General features: G+C 43.8%; 1 protein-coding gene across 2 annotated transcripts in view; it reads left to right on the forward strand.

Moving 5' to 3' along the window:
• Positions 1–19,049, forward strand: part of PRDM6 (PR/SET domain 6) — a 98,351-nt gene that overhangs the window by 53,572 nt on the left and 25,730 nt on the right. For both annotated transcript variants that reach the window (XM_025861011.2, XM_073878528.1), the window contains exons 4-5: positions 13,415–13,542; positions 17,051–17,175. In XM_025861011.2, coding sequence (XP_025716796.1) covers positions 13,415–13,542; positions 17,051–17,175 — 253 coding nt within the window. The remainder of the gene's footprint in view (positions 1–13,414; positions 13,543–17,050; positions 17,176–19,049) is intronic.

The following is a 19,049-nucleotide window of genomic DNA, read 5'->3' on the forward strand; positions in this document are numbered from 1 at the left end:
TTCCATCCAACCAACCAGCTAGCCAGACAGCCAACCAACAGACATGTCTTGAACAGCAGGCACTACAGTATGCTAAGCTCTGTGTTGATCACTAGGATTAGTATGACAAATATGACAGACTTTATCTTTGTCTTCCTTGAAGTTTTTGGTCTGGCAGATTTTAATCCAATGTTTGTTTAATGCTGCCTTCACTGTCCAGAATTTCATTAAATAACTTGTTTTAATTCTCTAAGTCCTGTTGTCCTTTTTTGCAAAATAGTAAATGGATTACCCTTCCTACACCTAGGAACACCATTATGGACATAAAATGTCCCCATATTGGATGGGAAAATCCACAGATTGTGGTGCCAGGATAAATGTCTTCTGATTTGCTTCTGTGTGTACATCTCCTGTTGAACTATAGTCTTTAAACTATAGTCTCTGAGGGTGGGGACTGGGTCTTAAGTTTTTAACACCCTGCACCATGCACAGTGGCTGGCACATAGTTGCTGCTTACTAAATGTTTGTTGAGGGGCGCCTGGGTGGCTCAGTTGGTTAAGCGTCTGCCTTCGGCTCAGGTCATGATCCCAGGGTCCTGGGATCGAGTCCCGCATCGGGCTCCCTGGTCAGCGGGGAGTCTGTTTTTCTCTCTCCCTCTGCCCCTCCCTCTTGCCCTCTCTCTTTCAAGTACATAAATAAAATCTTAAAGAAAGAAAGAAGGAAAAATGGTTCTAAGAAGGCAAAATCCATCCCTTTCCCATGTCTCCTGCTCTAGGACAGACTTGATTTCATGGGATTTTTTTCCCCTGTGAGCAGTTACCTTTAGAAGATGGCTTTCTAAGTGTCCCAACCTGGGGGCCATGCTTGGTTTAGGCCAACTGTGGTCTTTCTGCTCCCACACTTTACATCCTCGAGTGGCCTGAATCGGAGGGTTCACTTCGTCTCTGCCATCGTCCCATAATCCAGGGCAAGATGCTACAAATTGAGTGCTTACTCAGCACTGTCTTGACTTGACATAAGGAACGTCTCCTAAATTATCTAAGATCTGAAAATATGTTTGTTTTTTTTTTTTACTCTGGACGGACGGTCATTTTCCCTTTAATAAAGTGTGTCTGACAATCACACTTTATTGGTGTGGTTAGGAAAAGAATGTCGTAGACTTGGGAAAACATAATAATTTAAGGAGTGACACATTTCAGTGAAGAAATAAAGCTGTAGACCATAGGAAACCCATTACTTCATTGGGACAAACGTTCAGTGTCTCCAGAAAGTTCTTACTAAAAAAAGGTGAGCTCTAGGGCATGGTGTGTGTTTGACTACACATACATGGAAGTAGGCTCTCTCAGGGACATTGCCTTTACAAACATTCCCTACTTAGTACCTTGTAAGTATTTAATATGATTGCTACCATCGCTGTTTGTACCTAGGCTCAGGTCCAAGCTGCTTCTTGGAAATGATATTCTTCAGTAGCTACCCTGCTGAGCTGTAAAATTAGTAATAGTTTTCAGCAAGGCCTATATGGTGTCAGACCCACTAGAATTTATAAACCAGAAATTTCTACTATAGTAAGGGTTAAGTAGTACTCTGTAAGATATATTGCATGAACCATATGGAGAATTCATGTGTATACCACAGTGTAATAACTTTAATGTGTTATTTTATGTTTCTCAAGTGTTGAACTATTCAGTATATTATTATAGATCATGTGCAAATCCTTCAGTTCACCCTGGTCATATTTCTGGGATTATTTTAACAGCATAATGGTCCTCTTTCCTCTTTGGTGGAAAACGAAGGCTTTGTTTTTCCACGTGGAGGAGCATGTTAATTCATATTTCCCTGTAATTTCTTTTTTTTTTTTAAACTGAGACTTTCTTGCATAAAGCACATCGTTGTTGTTGTTTATATTTTTTTCGAAACCCCCCTTTCCGTGATAAGAGAAAGGATGGTGAGTAGCTGAGCCTGTGTGCCAGCCAGGGTCTGAGATCAGTCCACGGCAGGGTTCTCTGAGGCGGGGCAGAGCGGGATCAGTTCTGCTGATCCCGGTCCACCTCCGCAGAAGTGCAAACGAGAGAGCAGGGCAGGAAAGGGAGGGAAGCTGGAAACCGTGGTGTTTTACTCATTCGTTGCAGTATACGGAGAAAACCATGGTAGTAATGTGTGTAGCCCTTCGTTGATGGTACATACAATTCATGACAGTGGCCTTTATAAACCCCCCACTGGCGCAGAGTAACTGAGAAGATGCAGGTTTTCTTGATTACTTCGATCCAAATGTTTATTCAAGTTTTCATGAGAGTTTTTCTTCATTTACACAAGGGCTCTCTCCACCGAACGAATATCCATTTTAAAATGTGGGCTCTGTGCAGATGAAACAAGTTTTCCCAGGATCCAGAGTCACTTCATTTGTAAATCTCTTTCCTTGTCGGTGGCCTTGATTAAAAAGGCCAAACTGAAGCAGTTTTTTTAAATGGGTAGGTTTACAGTTTGTGGAAGACATTCGTGCTGATACTTAAAAAAAAAAAGAAAGAAAGAAAAGGAAGAACAGAAATTGCCGCCTGCAAATATTTCCAGGGCTGTTCTGAGCCCTGGAGGATGAGCAGTATTTTCCTTTTTCGTGTGGACGTAGCACGGGCGCCGGAGACAGTTGTGCACCGTGGATATTAGTCCTGTGACGGAGGATGGGGCAAAAGATGGGATTGCAGCAGAGCCTGAGGATGGCACCCGGCCAGTGCCCTGAAAAATGGCAAACATGTCACGGCTAACAGCTGGATGCAGAAATATTTCTCTTTAATTTGGACGGATAAAATTTTTTTCACAGCAGGGCACTCTCAAAAGAGTACAACATCAAAGAGGGTGGGTCTCAGCAGTGAGACATCAGCTGGCTCCAGGATCGAGCAAAATGAATGAACTGTTGGGACTTTTCCAGCGTCTCTGCTTCTGCCAAGTGAAAAGTTAAAGGTTCAATGGCTTGTTCAGATCACAGACAAAGTCCTGATAATGGAAGCCTGATGCCCGCCCGCCACCCCCCCGCCCCAAAGTCTTCCTCTGATCAACAGACAGAGGATGTCTGAAGAAGACTCCAGATTGATGGATGACAGGCTTCCTATCCGAGATAAGTAGGATGCACCAAACGCTCTACCAGCTCCCTGGAATTCTTGGGGGCTCTGGGCGGGAATCCTCCCAGCCCCCCATTGTCCTCTGCTAGCCTGACACTTACAGCAGCTGACCCCCAGTGTGACCAAAATATCCGTTCTGTTTCTTCACGTGGCTGGCGCTCTGAGGCAGGCTTCGCAGACCCCACCCTGGGTGTTTTACAGTTTATTGACACTTTTCAACTGTTTTTCTGATTACCGTATTTCAGTTTTGACTTATATGTTAGTATTATCTGCAAGCTCAACATAAACCTCTAATGATTTTCTAATATTTCTGGGACTTGATGAATGTGAATTGACAGAGTACAGTATATAGCTTTATATCAGCATTACTGAAAATACAACAACGGGCTATATAACCATTACTCATTTATTTTATGGGGCATTTATGGCTTGACCTTTGAAGCCTCATCTGGAAATCTTGGCATTCCAGACATTCCAAAATATGCCAAACCAAAGGGAGAGGAAGGAGTTTTCCTGTTAGAAATAACAACAGAGTCAGTTAATTCTAATGGAGGGAGGAAGGAGAAATTGGTTATATATCTGAGATAAAAGTTGAAAAACTGAACACAAATAAATATGGGCACACGTAGCTGGTAAGTGCTTTAATGAAGAAGCTTTTGTTGTAAAATATGCTTCTTCCTCCATTGACTTAATGTCTCCCCAGGTTTTTGATGTTCTGGGCCATCATTGGCAGGGGGAGGAGGGTGATTTTTGCAGAGTTGGGGGTTCTTACCTTTCTTCAATTGCATGCTTGCTTTGTGTCAATGTTACTGACAGATTAAGTAATTCTCACTAACTGGGCGTGTGCTCTGAAAATAGGAGTTTGTTTCATGCATGACGTTATTAATCATTATGAACGTTTTTATGACCCTCGCTTGGAGAATTTCAGATGCTTTTAAAGAAAAAGCTCTACATTTCTCCCTGATAGGACAGATGGGGTATGATGAAAGAAGCAATAATGAGGTGGCCTACGATGGAGGTGGGGGTTGGCCTTGTCACACTCACGTATCAACCCTGTGACTTCGGGCAAGTCATTTAACCCTTTTTAGCCCAAGGTTTTTATCTGTACAATGGAGTAACATTCTAGCCTACCTTACAGGTCAGTCATGAGGATCCAATGAGCTCGTGAAAGTACATTACCTAGTTATTCGCGGCTGTTCCTTCCTGTGTTAAGGTAGAGGCAGATGCTCTCCTCAGTTTTAAAACATAGCTCCGTGGCCTCTTTTCTCAAGCTCTGATTTCACTTGATTTGAAAGTTCATGAGCGAGGAGGTTAGGAGACCACCATGGTGTGGTTCTTGCTGTCTTCCTCTCGAGACTGGCTGACGGTGCTCCCAGGCGATGGAATGCTCCAGGCGATGGTCCACAGATGTCCCCTCCCCCTCAGCCAGTACATCTGAGCGCTCCGACAGCTCACCTACCTTGAACATGTTCAGTGTTCATAGGGACGTGAGGCACTCTAAGTCGAGGCCTCCTCTGGCCAAATAATGTCACTGACTTCAGAGGTCAAGTGATGCAACGTGGTAGCGATGTTCACTGAGGGGCTTTTGGGGTCCTGAAGCCATAGTTAATTAAAATGCATGGAGTGATTGCCTGTTCCTTATAAATATGCCCCAGGTATGTTCTTACAGGTGTGGTGGGTACCTGTGTCTTTTGGATGACATTTTTTTAAAGAGATTTTTTTTATTTATTTGAGAGAGAGTACCTGTGTGCACACGAGCAGGGGGGAGGGGCAGAGGGAGAGGGAGAAGCAGGCTCCCTGCTGAGCAGGGAGCCCAACGTGGGGCTCGATCCCAGGACCCCGGGATCATGACCTGAGCCGAAGGCAGACACTTAACCACCGACTGCGCCACCCAGGCGCCCCTTGGATGACATTTTTATAACACTGCGTGAAACCGAAGACTGAGTAAGTTTTGGAAGTGGGAAATGTAGGCTCTTCCTCACTGTTTTCTAGATGGTGTTTACATCCATGCAGTGTTTAAAAATATTTTGTTTTCTCCTATAATAGGCTCATCTGGGGGATAAAAACACCAACTAGAATGATTGTTTTACTCATACATCTCGCTTGTGTCACTTCACATCCTTTTCTTTTCTCTTTTTCAACCAAACTTGATTTCCTGGTCTGTACAAAGGCTTGTGTAAGGTGCCTTTGGGTAAATTGACAGAGTGGTTACAGTGTCGTGCCCTCCGTGAGCTTGCCGTCTGGTAACCTTAGTAGTAATGAGTTTGCTTAAATTACACCTAGAACCCTGTGTCGAGTGTCCCCCAGCAGGTTGGTTGGTTATGTTTGGGCTGATGTTTCCTATCTAATTATGGTGATGGCCTCAGGGTAGCTGATGTTCTTTGGGCTTTTACTGTGTGCCCAGCTCTGATTTCAGAACTTCACATATACCAGCCCATTTGATTCTTATATTAGCCCTTTGATGTAGGATTATCGTTAGCATCACTTTTTCAAAGAAGATCTCAGCTTCTGGAGGTCCAGTGACTGTCCAGAGTTCCTTGGCCACCCAAGGTGGAGCCACGCTTTGGAGGTGACACCCACATGCCCTCCGTGGGTGCTCCTGACTGGAGTGGTTCCGTGGTGTGTTTTCGTTGGTACTACGTGAGGACGTCTCCTGAACAACCGTACTGTTAAAAGTGAAAGCTTTTATTTAGCAACAGAGGTATTCTGGTTTTTAAGTGTTCCCAGTTCAAAACAGTCAAGAACGACTCTTTTGTGGCAATAGCTGTGTAGCTCGCCACGGGCCACAAAATATTTGCACCCTCTGCCTCCCGACACCGAGGAATCCCACAGTGAAACATGATTATCCATCTTGGCAAACGGCATATTTTTTCAACTGAGGTTCTCAAATTCCTAATACACTAGATTATCGAGACCCTGCTTTTCTGAATTTTCCAAAAAGATGGGGACCGTATGGAGGCGCTGTGGAGAAGAGGTAGAGGACGTAGGAGAAACCATCTTGGGTTCGGTTCTTCCCTGGCTCTTGGCTCCTCCAGCTGCTGCAGAAGGACTTCAAACAGTGCTGGGTTTTCAGGTCTAAACCAGAAAACTCCCAAAGAGCGCTTCTTGGACCTTTGCTGTGGGTATTGTTTATTACATTTTAATCGTCATGTGACATTCATCTTTGCATTTCATACAATTGAAAGAAGTAAGATTCAAGGAGGATGTCATATTTTCTTTTACAAGCCCGGATGGAGGGGCGCCTGGGTGGCTCAGTCGGTTAAGCATCTGCCCTCGGCTCAGGTCATGATCCCAAGGGTCCTGGGATCGAACTCCACTCAGCGGGGAGTCTGCTTCTCCTTCTCCCCTGTTCATGCTCTCTCGCACGCTCGCTCTCTCTCAAATAAATAAGTAAAATCTTTAAAAAAAATGTTTCCATTAAAAAATAAAAATAATAAAAAAAATAAAAACCCTGGTGGATAGTGCTTAGAATGGAGTTTTAGTTATTGTGAGGATTCATTTCAATTCACTCCGGTGTGTTTTGAGGTCCTCCTGTGTGCCAGGCCCTGTGTTAGACATTTGGGCCTGAAATTGGCTCCCTCACGTGAGCCGCCCAGCGAAAACCGAAGGCAGCAGGTACTGCAGCTCGCCACCGAATGCTGGTGTCCGGGGCCTCGGCACAGGGACCGGCCAAGTTGTGGCAATGAAGGAGAGGGGGCCAGCAATGTCTCCCTGCTCACTGCAAATCGGCGAATCCTTTTCATATAAAACCCTTGGATCTTTTTTTTTTTTTTCTTTCCATGCCAAAATTCAAGGACCCAGGTTCTGGAAGGAAACCGATTAGTGTTTAAGCTCTAAGGCAAGTTCCTTTTGTGTGTAGCCAGGCCTCAGCACACTCCAGTGGGGAGGCAGGGGGATGGTGGGTGGGAGGGGGCCTGGCGATGAGACTCCAGGCCACCACCGACTCGTAGTCTCGCTTTGTCTAAGTCACTAACTTCTGGAGCCCCCATTTCCTTATGGACAAACCGATCTGTTTGGAACCGATGGTCTCTGAGGTCCTTTCCAAATCTGATTTTCCTGGGCTCTAAATATATAGCCAAGGGACTCAGCATTCTAGCAGAAGAATGGGTGACTGAGATCTTCACAGAGGCCTGTGCGTTGTCAAACAGGGTCCCCCAGTTCATGGCCAGCCCTTGGTGATGTCCCAGTAGCCACTTCCAAGAGGAAGGGTGAGGTGAGGTGGACTTTCTTTTTATCTGTTTTTATAGTGGAATTTCTTTGTCGACTTCTTTGCATTAAAGGGGATCCTTTGCTTAAAAAGATCATTGAAAGCTTCTGCTGGTAAAAAATGAAAGAAATGAACTCTGCTCTCTGACTCCTTGGAAAACTGCAGCACAGAAAACTTGGATCTCAGCCAGATGGTGGCTTCTGGGCCGCCCAGGAGGAATGAATGTTTGCAGTGTTTCCACATTATCAGTTCACATGGTTTTCCTTGAAAGCGCCCCCAGCTATCACACACGGAGTTATAGCGGTAGCAGTAATTCCTTATGGCTGGGATTACAAACTTAAATGCTTAATGAGGCCAAGCAGGTAAGTAAATTAAGGAAGTAGGGAGCCTGGAAGACAATAGGGCGGGGTAGAGACTGTGGAGAACTGGAAAAGCACATGGCTGATCTAAAGGCGGTGACCTTCTTTCCTCTGCTCCATTGGATTATTGCCAGAGATTGGGGACTCACCTTTTGACTTTTTTTTTTTTTTTTGAGAACAATTATAAGTGAGGTACAATTTCCAAATTTTTAAAACATTGTGGAGGAAAAGCAAAGTTGGTCAGTTGCCTGAGTTCAGCCTGAGAGCCCCTGGTTTGCAGATCTAGCTTCGGAGAAAGAGTGCTCAGAGCTGCCAATATACGCAAATTACTATCATTCAGAAGATGGTTTTCTTGCTATATGTGAAAATGAGCCCCACTTAGTTGCTGGCTTACGTAGTTCCTGTGATTATTATCATTAACATAATTTGGCAGCATTTATAAATGATAAAGCCACGGACCAGCCACTTAGGATTAGTGTTGATAACACGGTTGTATTCTTTACTCATCCTGTTCTCATTTAAAATAGATTCATGTTCTAGGAAAGTAAGGTTGTAGGAGAGAGTGGTGCTCCCTGATATCTAGGATTGTGATAAATGTACGGCTTTCCCATGGTGGTTGCAGTTAATGCCATGTACCATCCGTAATAAGCAAGAATGTGTGATCATTATTTGAATCACATGTGTGGCGTCCTAACAAATATTATTGGATTGAAAACTGCAAAAATCCCCTTAAAAAGGTAAGAATTAGCTTTCCCCCTTATCTCTCCAGTCCCATTGATAAAAAAGAGAAAGCACAGACCAAAAACAGTGGTTTTAAAACAGCAACAACAGCATCACAAAAGAAATCAGTGGCTGATAATGTAGTGATACATATTACAAATATTTTCCTAGGAGGATAACACAGAGTTTTTAACCTTGGGTAAGATAGTCTGCTTCTCTATTTTAACAACACGTGCAAAAACCAAATTACAAAGAAATAAATGCCTAGGATTTCATTTATTTTTCTCTTTGATTTTTTTGGAAAAACAATCCGAAAAGCACAAAGTATAAGGTGTAAGTGTCAATATACAGGCCAGCAAAAAAGTGAGTGTTAAGATTTTGCTGTATTTGCTTCAGATTTTTTTTTAAGAAAAACAGAAGCTTTTCAGATAAATTCCCTTTATTTTGCTCCCATTCCTTTTTTCCCAAGGTCAGAGCTCTCATAAAGTTATCAGGAACCTTTTCAGTGTCTTCAGAATTTTACTGCATGTATAGTTAGTTACATGTATATGGTAATGTACACTGTTACAAAATATGCTGTTGTTTTTTATATTTTGAAATGTTAACAAATGGTATCATATGTATCAGTCTGCACCCTCTTTTTCTTAATCCACTGGTCTCTGTTCTTGATGTTTATCAGTATCAACATATCAACTGGATCTGAATACAAACAGATCTGGTTCATTTTCTTTAAATGTCTTATACTATTGTATTGGATAATTAAAGCACAATTTATTTATTCTTATGATGCTGGATGGTTCCATTATTTCTCATTATTTACTATTACAAACAATGCTCCGGTGAATGGCCTTGGACTTGTCTCCTTGGGCACACATAGGGGGGTTTTAGTGGAAAAATTTCCTAGAAGTGATACTGCTGAGTCCTAGGATTTATGCATCATCAGCTTTATTTCGATGTCGCCAAAGTGTTTTCCAACGTGACTGTGCTTTCTTATACTTCTTTTCAGCAAAGCTGGAGCTAGTTTGCTTGCTTTCCTCCCTTCCTCGCTTCCTCCCTTCCTCCCAGGACCTTCCTTTTTTTTTTTTTTTTTTTTTTTTGGAGCTACCTTCCTAAAACGAATATGCCAGATACACTGCTATGGTTTTGAGAGTTTTCTACTGCAAAATTTTACTTTTTTCCCACCAAGTATCCTGTGTGTTTCCTTATGTGTATTTCCTGCACTTTCACTGGGTCCTTTTTTGGCTGCTTTAGAAAGAATAGAGCAAATACTAAAACTTTGGTTGTTTCATGTTCATTTCAGGACAGAGTACAAAGTTTAAAGCAAAACTATGCTTTATTCAAGTGTTCTTCCAGAAAGAATCTTTCCGTTAATATAAATTTCACTCTCTTACCTTCATCGTCATTATTTGAATGAATGCAATTTCTGACCTCTTTGACATTTTCGTAGGTCCTGAGAGGATTGTCTCAGCACTTTGTGCACGGGTTTTGGTGTTTTTCTGCTTATTTTAAATCTTCTGAAAGGAAATGAAAGCAGAATGAATGTTGGTGTCAGCATTAATTCATCTCCTTAAATTCCTTGAGGTTTTTTTTAGACCTACTAGGTATCTAATTTAAAATTTCATTTTAGTGTCACACAAATGTAGATGTTAACACAACCTCCAGGTTGTGTTCAGGAAAAAACACTTTCCTGAACTTGAAATTGTTGCTCTCACCTGAAACTTGTTGAAGCATTTCTTCACTTATACAGGCACGAGTGTCCTTGTATAGTTCAGTTACACAAGGAATTTTACACATACCCCCTTTTTATTTTTATTATTATTATTATTTTTTTTTTAGAGAGGGAGAGAGGCGGGGAGGAGCTGAGGGAGAGGGAGAGAGAGAATCTTAGGCAGGCTCCATCTCACAACCCTGAGATCATGACCTGAGCTGAAATCAGTAGTTGGATGCTTAATTGACTGAGCCACCCAGGCGCACCCACATAGCCCCTTTTTCAATACACTGAATTCTTAAATGGAAACAAAGTTGAACTGATGATGGAGAATAATGATAGGGCCCAAACGAGTCCCTAGAGCTTTTCTGAGGAGATCATCCTTAGTTCCTGTTTAGGCTTACATTTGGGCATCCTGGTTTCCCACTTTTATTATTAGTATTGTGACTTGACATTTTATGACATTTATGAAGCTTTTATTTGAGGGGGGGACTTAGGTGAGATGGATGTAATCAGATTTGTGCTTTGAAAGATCAGTCTGGCTGTGGTATAGAGACTAGGTTGGAGGGGCCTGGGGAAGGTGCAGGGAGGTCAGTGGGGAGCCGGATGAGGTCCCACAGGTGCACAAGGAAGCCGACCCCGGCTGGGATGGTGACAATGGAGGCGGCGAGATGGATGCACTGGAAGAACATTTAGGAGGCAAATTCACCTGGATTTGGTGATGGCCAGGCACTGGGGGCCGAGGGAGAAAACCACATCAAGGTCCAGTGAGTTTCCTCAACCCTGATTGGGTGCACAGCTATGGGATCTAAGAAGGCATCTGAGATTTTCGTCCCGGTTCTGTGTGAAATAGTGTAAAGTCAGGGAGGCCTCTTGCCCTGCACTACGCTGTGTGATGCTTGGAAAAAGCCTGACAAATAGCCACCTGCTCTCCTCAAGGCAGGTAGGAGGCAGTTAAAAGTGGTCGGATTCCTGGAGTTACAGTCTATGTAGCTTGCGGAGTGTAGGAAAAAGCCCCTTTATACTCATTTTCAAGACTGGCTAGTGTCTGGTGTTCAGATGAGCCATCATTCAAGGTCGCAACCCACTACAGGTAAAGGTTAGAGAAGGTTTTTTTAAAAAAATCTTTATTTATTTGAGATGGAGGGGGGAGGGGGAGAGAGAGAGAGAGAGAGAGAGAGAGAGAGAACGCGCACATGCAAGAGCAGGGAGAGGGAGAAGCAGGCTCCCCATGAGCAGGGAGCCTGACACGGGGGCTCGATCCCAGGACCCTGGGATCATGACCTGAGCCAAAGGCAGACGCTTAACCGACTGAGCCACCGGGGTGCCCCAAATGTTAGAGAGTTTTACGTGCTGTTGATGACATTGGCTAGAAGCACAAAGGAGAATGGTATTTCTCAAAATGCTTCGTAATTATTTTCACCAACAGCTCTCAAGGAAAGTCTGTTCATCGGGGAAGGATAGGGCAGAGGGCTGGGTCATCAACATTTTTGGCTCCATTTTAGATAAACATTGGTGTCTGAGAAACTGATGGCTTTTGTTCAGTGTCGCATGGGCTGTCAACAGCAGACTCGGGGTTGAGAGTTTGAATCTTTGAGCTTCCTAAAAAGGACATACCAATAGTAAGAACAACAGAGTAACTACAGTGTGATCTAACCTAAAGGCAAAGCCTGTCATTCGTTTGCTCAGGTAGCAGATGTGTCCACCCTGTGAAATGATTCTGTTCTCTGCCATCATCCTCAAACTAGGAATTTAAAGAAGTCATTAATCTTAAATATAATATAATCCAGGAATGTCTTTATTCTTCTCAGGCGACCTTGATTATCAGCTGTGATCATGCTCACATGCTACCCAGTCAAAGCTTCTCCAGCAATTGCCTTCATTAGATTGATGTCTTTCTTTTATTTGGGGGCAGGGGGTTAGTGGAAAGGTTGGGAGTGGAGACAAATGAGTTGAAGAAAAGCAAGAAAAAAAAGAAAGTCAGCTGTTTAAAATGACTGGAGATAATAAAAGAAACTGTCATCACTAAGCCCTCTGGTCCCCAGAACAGAAATACTGAGCTAAATTAATATGAATGACGATACTAATTTTAGGGTCTAATGTAACCAGTGAGTCTCTCTGTAAGATGTACTCTCCTTGTCCATTTGGAAGAGACTGGAAAGGCTGATCAGAGGGTAAGAGACATGATTTGTCAGGATGCTCTGGGGAATACTTCAGCAGTTACCAGGATCCCCTCGCTGATTTTATTTGGAAAGGACCAGCCCTACTGTGGTCCTTCTGAGAACCCCGCCCCTTGCTTCCCGGATGCCCCAGGGCTGGGAGTCCCTTCTGAAGCTGCTGTGCTTACGTAAGCCCTGATCTCCCACTCATCGAGATACCACATCTGCCAAGGTGCCCAGGGCTCACCTGGTTTCTGGAAGTGGGAACCTATTACCTCACTTGTCAGTGCTGACTCTGGGTGTGCTGGACGGACGTTATGAATGAGACTTTTTGTCCCATGCTCTTTGCCTGGTTTGAAGCAGATTTCATTTCCTTGAATATGATCTTGAAAGAAAATTTGCATAAGATGCCTTAAAGCAATCATTGTTAGACCCACCTCAGTTAAGACATTGACAATCCATAGGAAGCAGTTAATTTTTTTTCTTTCTTTTTTTGAGGGTCTCTCTTTTTTGATGGTTCTCCTTTATAGTTTCAGGTCCTGACAGCTGAAGTCCCACATCCTCTGCGACTTGAGAGTCCATTTATTTCATCCAAATTTTGTTTTTGGGTTTTTTTTTTTTTTTTTTTTTTTTTTTTTTTTAATTTCCTTTTTTTTTTTTTTTTTACCAGTTCTGTGCATTTCCATAATGCTCCACCTGCCCTCTGCTGGGTATCACCGAGCTTGTCCAACCCACGGTTACTGCGTCCCGAAGGCCTTCGAACAGTTACGTGTTTGAGCCCGGGGGGGCCTCTGGTGTGGATGTTCCAGCCATGTCAGTGTGGCCTCTCCCTTCAGCTTGCTTTGTTTATCCAGCAGCTCATTACTTAAGAGTAGCCTGTCAAATAGGTTTAAATATCCTTTGGGAAATATGGTCCCTCACATCCTTGAGATACCAGAAATATGTTGAATACAGGGAAGATTGGCTTGATAAGAAAAATATGATCGACTCGCATCACCAAAAAATATTTTCCTGTTATTCCAGTTGCGTTTCCACAGGTATCAGTAAGCCCCCCACAAACCTACAGGCCATACATTTCTGCAGCCAACACATAAAGACACCAAGGGAAGCAGGGAAAATGATTGCTGATGATTCGTTCTAACTACTTGACCTTCTGACCTCTTCTCTAGATATATGACCAAGATGGGACACTACAGCACTTTATTGATGGTGGGGAACCTAGTAAGTCGAGCTGGATGAGGTATATCCGATGTGCAAGGCACTGCGGAGAGCAGAATCTAACAGTAGTTCAGTACAGGTAAAGTATATCTTGATTTACCCCTTACGGAGCTGAAGCCCCTCGGCTTGCATTTACAAATTCAGGCTTGCTGCTAGTTGTGAAAAATCCTGCAGGGAGTCCTGCAGAACCCTGTGGGAATGGGCAGGAATTTCTTTTACTAGGTTTCTGGGATCTCCTTAGTTCTTGCAACAGTAATGTGAGAATTCCGCAATAAAGATGCTCGTGGAAGGCCTCACTCCCTCGGGTGCACACAGTCAAGCTCCTTCCATATCACTGCTGGAACATCCACCACTGCCTGGGTGAGCCTGGAAGCCGCGCCGGTGTGGGGTGATTCCCCTTCCCCCCAGCAGATGTGTACTCTCACAGAAATAGGAGCGTGGAGATTCGGCCATGGATCCCTTGCAGCCCATCCTCTGCAGGCTTGCTGCCTCAGGAAACTGTCCTTCCTACAAAGGCGTGGGAAACCAAGCACTAACTCCCACCCCACCCCAGGCTGCTCTTCTCAAACTGTTGGGCTCAGCAGCAGCAGCTGAGCCCAAATCACCTCTCCCGCTCCCTTGCTCCCTCACTCCCTCGACAGGTGCCAGAGCGTTTGGCTTTGGCTCTTCGACTGTTCAGACCATGTTTCAGGTGATGAAGCAGCCCCAGAGCAGAGAGAAACCCCCCAGTTCCCTGCGAAGGTTGCGCAAAGCCAAAAGGGTAGCAAAGAGGAGGCGGGGCCTCCCTCGGTTCCCAAAATCCCGTGGGCGGGGCGGAGGGGGGCGGATCCCCGCCTCCGCTCAGTGCACCTGTTGGTCAGGCATTTCCACTCGGTGCTAAAGAAGGCTGGAGTGGAGACGAGAGCACGAAAACAGATCACAGAGGGGGGAAAAAAAAGCCCTTTTCTCAAAATCCCTCGAAAACATGTGCCGTATAAATATATGACCTCAGTTATAAACAGCCATGTTCCCTTTAGAATCAGAAGCAACTGTTTAGCTTTATTAGGCACCACAGACACATCAAAGCAGAAGGCCCTGTCCTCGGCAACTTGGAGTCCTGCCGAGGGCTGTTTATTTCCTTGCTTTCTTTTTTCTTTTTTAGTTTTTAAACATGAAGCCTTGTAAAGGAAAAAAAAAAAAAAGAGAAAGAAAAGAAAGGGCTTTCTCCCCCTTATAGGTTGAAGGCTGCACAAATCTGGCTGCCTCTCTGAAGGTCTCCAGTTCAAAAGGGACCTATTTGGGCAGCCTTGGTTTCTCATGCAGTTATATTTCCTTAAATAATGGTTTCGGTGCATGCCGGTATCTGGTTACGCTGCCCTGTGCGGGCTCCTACTCACCTTTTATAGCAGCCACATTTCTGTCGTGAAGCTTTTAGGAAACTCGGAGCTAGAAAACTAGTAAACATTGTGCTCGTCCACTCAGCGAGAGATTGTTTGGCTGGCTCTGTCATGAGCACCGGGGGAGCTCTTGAGGCAAACTCTGAATTGGGGGAAGCAAGACGCCCCTAAGGGGAAGCTGGGCAAGTCAGTAAGTCAGTCACCTATCTGTCAACCGTGAGTGGATTTTACAGCTCCCCTTTCATGCCGGCGCTTAAACTTCCAGATCTCTCCGCCGATCTGTTTTTGATTACTTCGGATCTCTCTAAAATGAACTACAAAAACACCATTTAGAAAAACTGGCATCTATTACCAGTGACCACGTCCAAGAGTAAGAAAATAGAAAAGTTGGACCCTGAAGAGCCAGCCTCATTTTTATTGTACATGAATGTCCTCTTCACGAAGAGTCAGCTGGTTTAGATTCATTCTGTTATGATTTGTAATATCTAAATGGAATTTTCTTCAAAGCGCCCTTGATTGATTGACCCTTAGCTGAACGTTTTGTTTTTATTTTGAGGCTGACAATAATGTTTGTTGGCATGTGTTCTGCTTCAACTGCGTTGGGACGCCATGAAGCTATCTTTATGAGTCATCCAACCACAATACTAAATACATGTCAGCAAAGGAAATATTATCTGAAAAGGGAAAAATCCCTTTGATGTGCTTCAACATGCAGAGATTTCTGCGAGTTTTGGAAGCTCTGCCCACTTGTAAGGAACGGTGTACGCTTACACTTTTTTTTCCCTTCTTTTTTCCCCCCTCTCGGCCTACTCCGTGCCTCAGAAGACCACCCATTGCTCGAAAACAGTTCTGCTCTTTCAGCGGCAAAGTGTGTCATTTGGTTTTAGCGCATTCATTTGCCGGGCGCTGTGTTTATATTAAGGGAAGCCAAACCGAGAGATGAAATGTTACGAGGGTGAAGTACAAAGTCGACTCAATTTTTCTCAAGTTAGGAGATGCCAGTGATTTATAGCTTGGCTCCAATTTTGATTTTTTTTTTATGTAGCAGTGGAAAGAATTAATAAAATGCACAGCTCTTGGAGTTGCGGGAGGGAGGAAGGGTAGTGAAGTCCGGACGACTGGCTGGAGTTTTTGTCAGATATTCATAGAATGTTGGGAAAAACATTCTGCTTAGCTAGCAGTGCCCTCGTGAGACAGAATGGCAGCAAGGAAGGAAAATAACAAGATAAATGAAATTTTTGCAGCTGCAAGTAAAATATTGAGAATCTGCACTTTTTTATTGATCTTTATGATCCTATTGCCAAGAGCCACTTTGCGGTGACGAAATATGTTGACAAGGGCATATCTCACTGCCATGAAAAATGTGGGGAAGGATTCGCCTTACGTCTGCAGTGTTATACAAGGAACAAATTGCCCTGCTACAGCCGATTCCTTACAGAAAGGCTAAATTTAAGGCCCACCAACCCTAAACGCTTTTATCTTGAACTTGAGGCTCATATTTGTAGCAATTCTTCATGGAGGAAACCGGTCACGGTCTCCTCATTTTTTTTTTTTTTTAATCTGGAGGTTTTTCTTTCCAGCACCGGAGCTGTTATAAAAAATGTTTATTTCTTGGTGCGTTCACTCTATCATTTCAGAGGGTAATCTTTCAGCCGGAGTCAAGTGTTCCTCTTGTATTACTGAATTTCCACTCGTTCCCCGTAAGAGGGGTTGTCTCTTCTCTCGTATCAAACTTTAGAAGACAGGCAACGGGGAAGATTTTTTTTTTTCTTTTTACTTCCCTCAGTCCTTCGATCCCAAAGCTGCTTCATTTTACTGCAAATCTGGGGACTCCCAATGCCGAGTCATGGGAATACGTGTCATGCTTTTCCTTCAAATCAGAAATCGATAGTATTAATTTATATATGAGGGTGAGGCACCAGTGTCTGCAATTTGCCAAGAGACAGAATTTTCTCATTAGTGTGAGATAGGATTTTTTTTTTTTTTTTTTAAAGGAGCCCTGGCTTTCTGCTATCTCCTGGGCCCCATATCAGTCTCTTCAGCCACGATGTTCTGTGGAGGGACATTGTAGAGATAAATTGTAAAGTGTTTATCACTCTGGGGTGCAGGCTCTCGCTGGTTGCTGGGAATGATAAGGGGGGAGCAGAACTTTTTTCGGGGGCAATAACAATGTACCTCTGACTAAGCTGGGTTTTCTTTTGTTTTGAATAGGTCGAATATATTCTACCGAGCCTGTATAGATATTCCCAGGGGTACCGAGCTTCTCGTGTGGTACAATGACAGCTATACGTCTTTCTTTGGGATTCCCTTACAATGCATTGCCCAGGATGAAAACTGTAAGAATTTATTTTAGCTCTGAATTCACCTCTCACAATACCTCCTTTTGAAAGCTAACGTTTTAAGAGTGTTGCTTGAGACTCCTGAAATACGGTTCGCTCTGATGCGTGATGCAAATGTGCACGAGCCTGTTCCCTCGGTTTCTTTTCCCTCTGTTGTCCTTTGCTTTTTCACAGGGCGTCTCGACTTAACACAGGCCCGTCCTTTCTTCACCCGTTGACGATTTCACTACCGTTGTCAAGAGTTTTAAAAGATCTCTGGCAGCAATGTGAAGGCAGCTGGTGTTCGTTGAGCACCTACTGTGTGTCTAGTTCCCTGCTTGCCGCCTGGTGGGGTTACTAGGGCAGCACAAGGGACAGCACCTGTGCTTAAGTGGTGCCCAGTCTTGCCAGAGGCACGCTGCAGGCAAAAATGGAATAATGAGAACACGATGCTATGTAATGAGGTGTAAAAGCGCTCTGGTTAACTGGGTGTGCTTCCTCCTATGTAGTCCTCGGAGGGAGAAATGGTAGCAAAAATCGTAGACCTATGACTGTGGAATTTGTCTCCCTAAATGTCTTAGTCTAAAACGAACCATGTCACGTCCTTCTATCTCCATGACCGTGACCATCATTATCTCTAAAAAAAATAATCTACGACCTAGGCGAGTGCAAAACTTGAAGCAATTTTTACTCAAACGGGTATTTATGTTTTATCATTTCTTGGGAAAATAGTTGAAGGTGATTTCCAGGATTTGGAACAGAATGAAGTCACGCTGAGGGGTTTCAGTGAGAAACACTGGTTTTGGTGATGTCGTTTTTTTCCTTGGCACCAAACTGCCAACGGATAATTGGGAGGAGCTAGTGATTTGGGTTTATATAACAGAAAAAGATGCAGAGAGAACAGATCTCTTGAAGAATCTTCATTTTGAAAAAGAAGTGTTATTTTTCCTTTTCCACTTACTTTCTCTCTCTCTCTCTCTCTCACACACACACACACACACACACACACACACACATAATCTAAAAACTAAAAAATGTTCATGTTACTCCTGAGGAAAATGCCAATGATCAGACATTTCTTTTCCACGTTGCTCTTAACGTTCTTTGTGAAAAAACAGAATTCTCAAAACATATTCCTGTCAACTTTCCCTTTCTCCTTTACCCTGACTCCAAACCAATCTCAGATCAAAAAATGAGTCTTCGTACATTCAGCACCTTCCTCCTGCTTCCCAGGTTTCTACTGGGAAGTTCTTTTCTGCAGTCATGCTCGTGTCTTAGGGAGTGTCTGTTTTCGTGGGAGCAGATCTCAGTGTGGGACATGAGTGTGTGGCGGGCGTTAGAGGCAGATGTGCATGGGGGTCAGTACATGCCGTCTTCCCACAAGGGTTCCAGGCCCTTGCTCTCCTCACACTAGACCACAGTCCCTGTATGGAAGGACAACAGCATCCGGCCCCTTGACCTGCTGACATGGGCCCGTCTCCTGAACCTTGATGTCCCATCACCTTCTGGAGTATGGAATTGATCCCAAGGCCTGTCTGAAATCCTGTAAGGTCTTCTGTTTCCTCTAACAAAACTTGCTCCAGATCTGAAGACGTTATTGTGGTGTGTGTGTCCAGAAATGTCAGGATAAGCCTATCAAAGCCTAGAGTTCTGATGGACATTGAGTCTTCCAAGGAAGTATTCATTCATTGCTCAGATATTTATCAAACGCCTGCAGTGGGCCCACGTGTCTTTGTAGGTACGGCAAATACAGCAGCCGAGAATTCCTGCCCTCATGCAGCTTACGTTCTAGTGGAGGGAGACAGATTAATGCATGAATAAAGAAGCGAGTAAATACATGGTTTGTCAGGTGGTAATGTTTTGTAGAGAGATGGAAACAGAGAAGGGATGAG

Source organism: Callorhinus ursinus, unplaced genomic scaffold, assembly GCF_003265705.2.
Source record: "Callorhinus ursinus isolate GAN/ISIS: 27379988/994484 unplaced genomic scaffold, GSC_fseal_2.0 scaffold30, whole genome shotgun sequence".
NCBI lineage: Eukaryota > Metazoa > Chordata > Mammalia > Carnivora > Otariidae > Callorhinus > Callorhinus ursinus.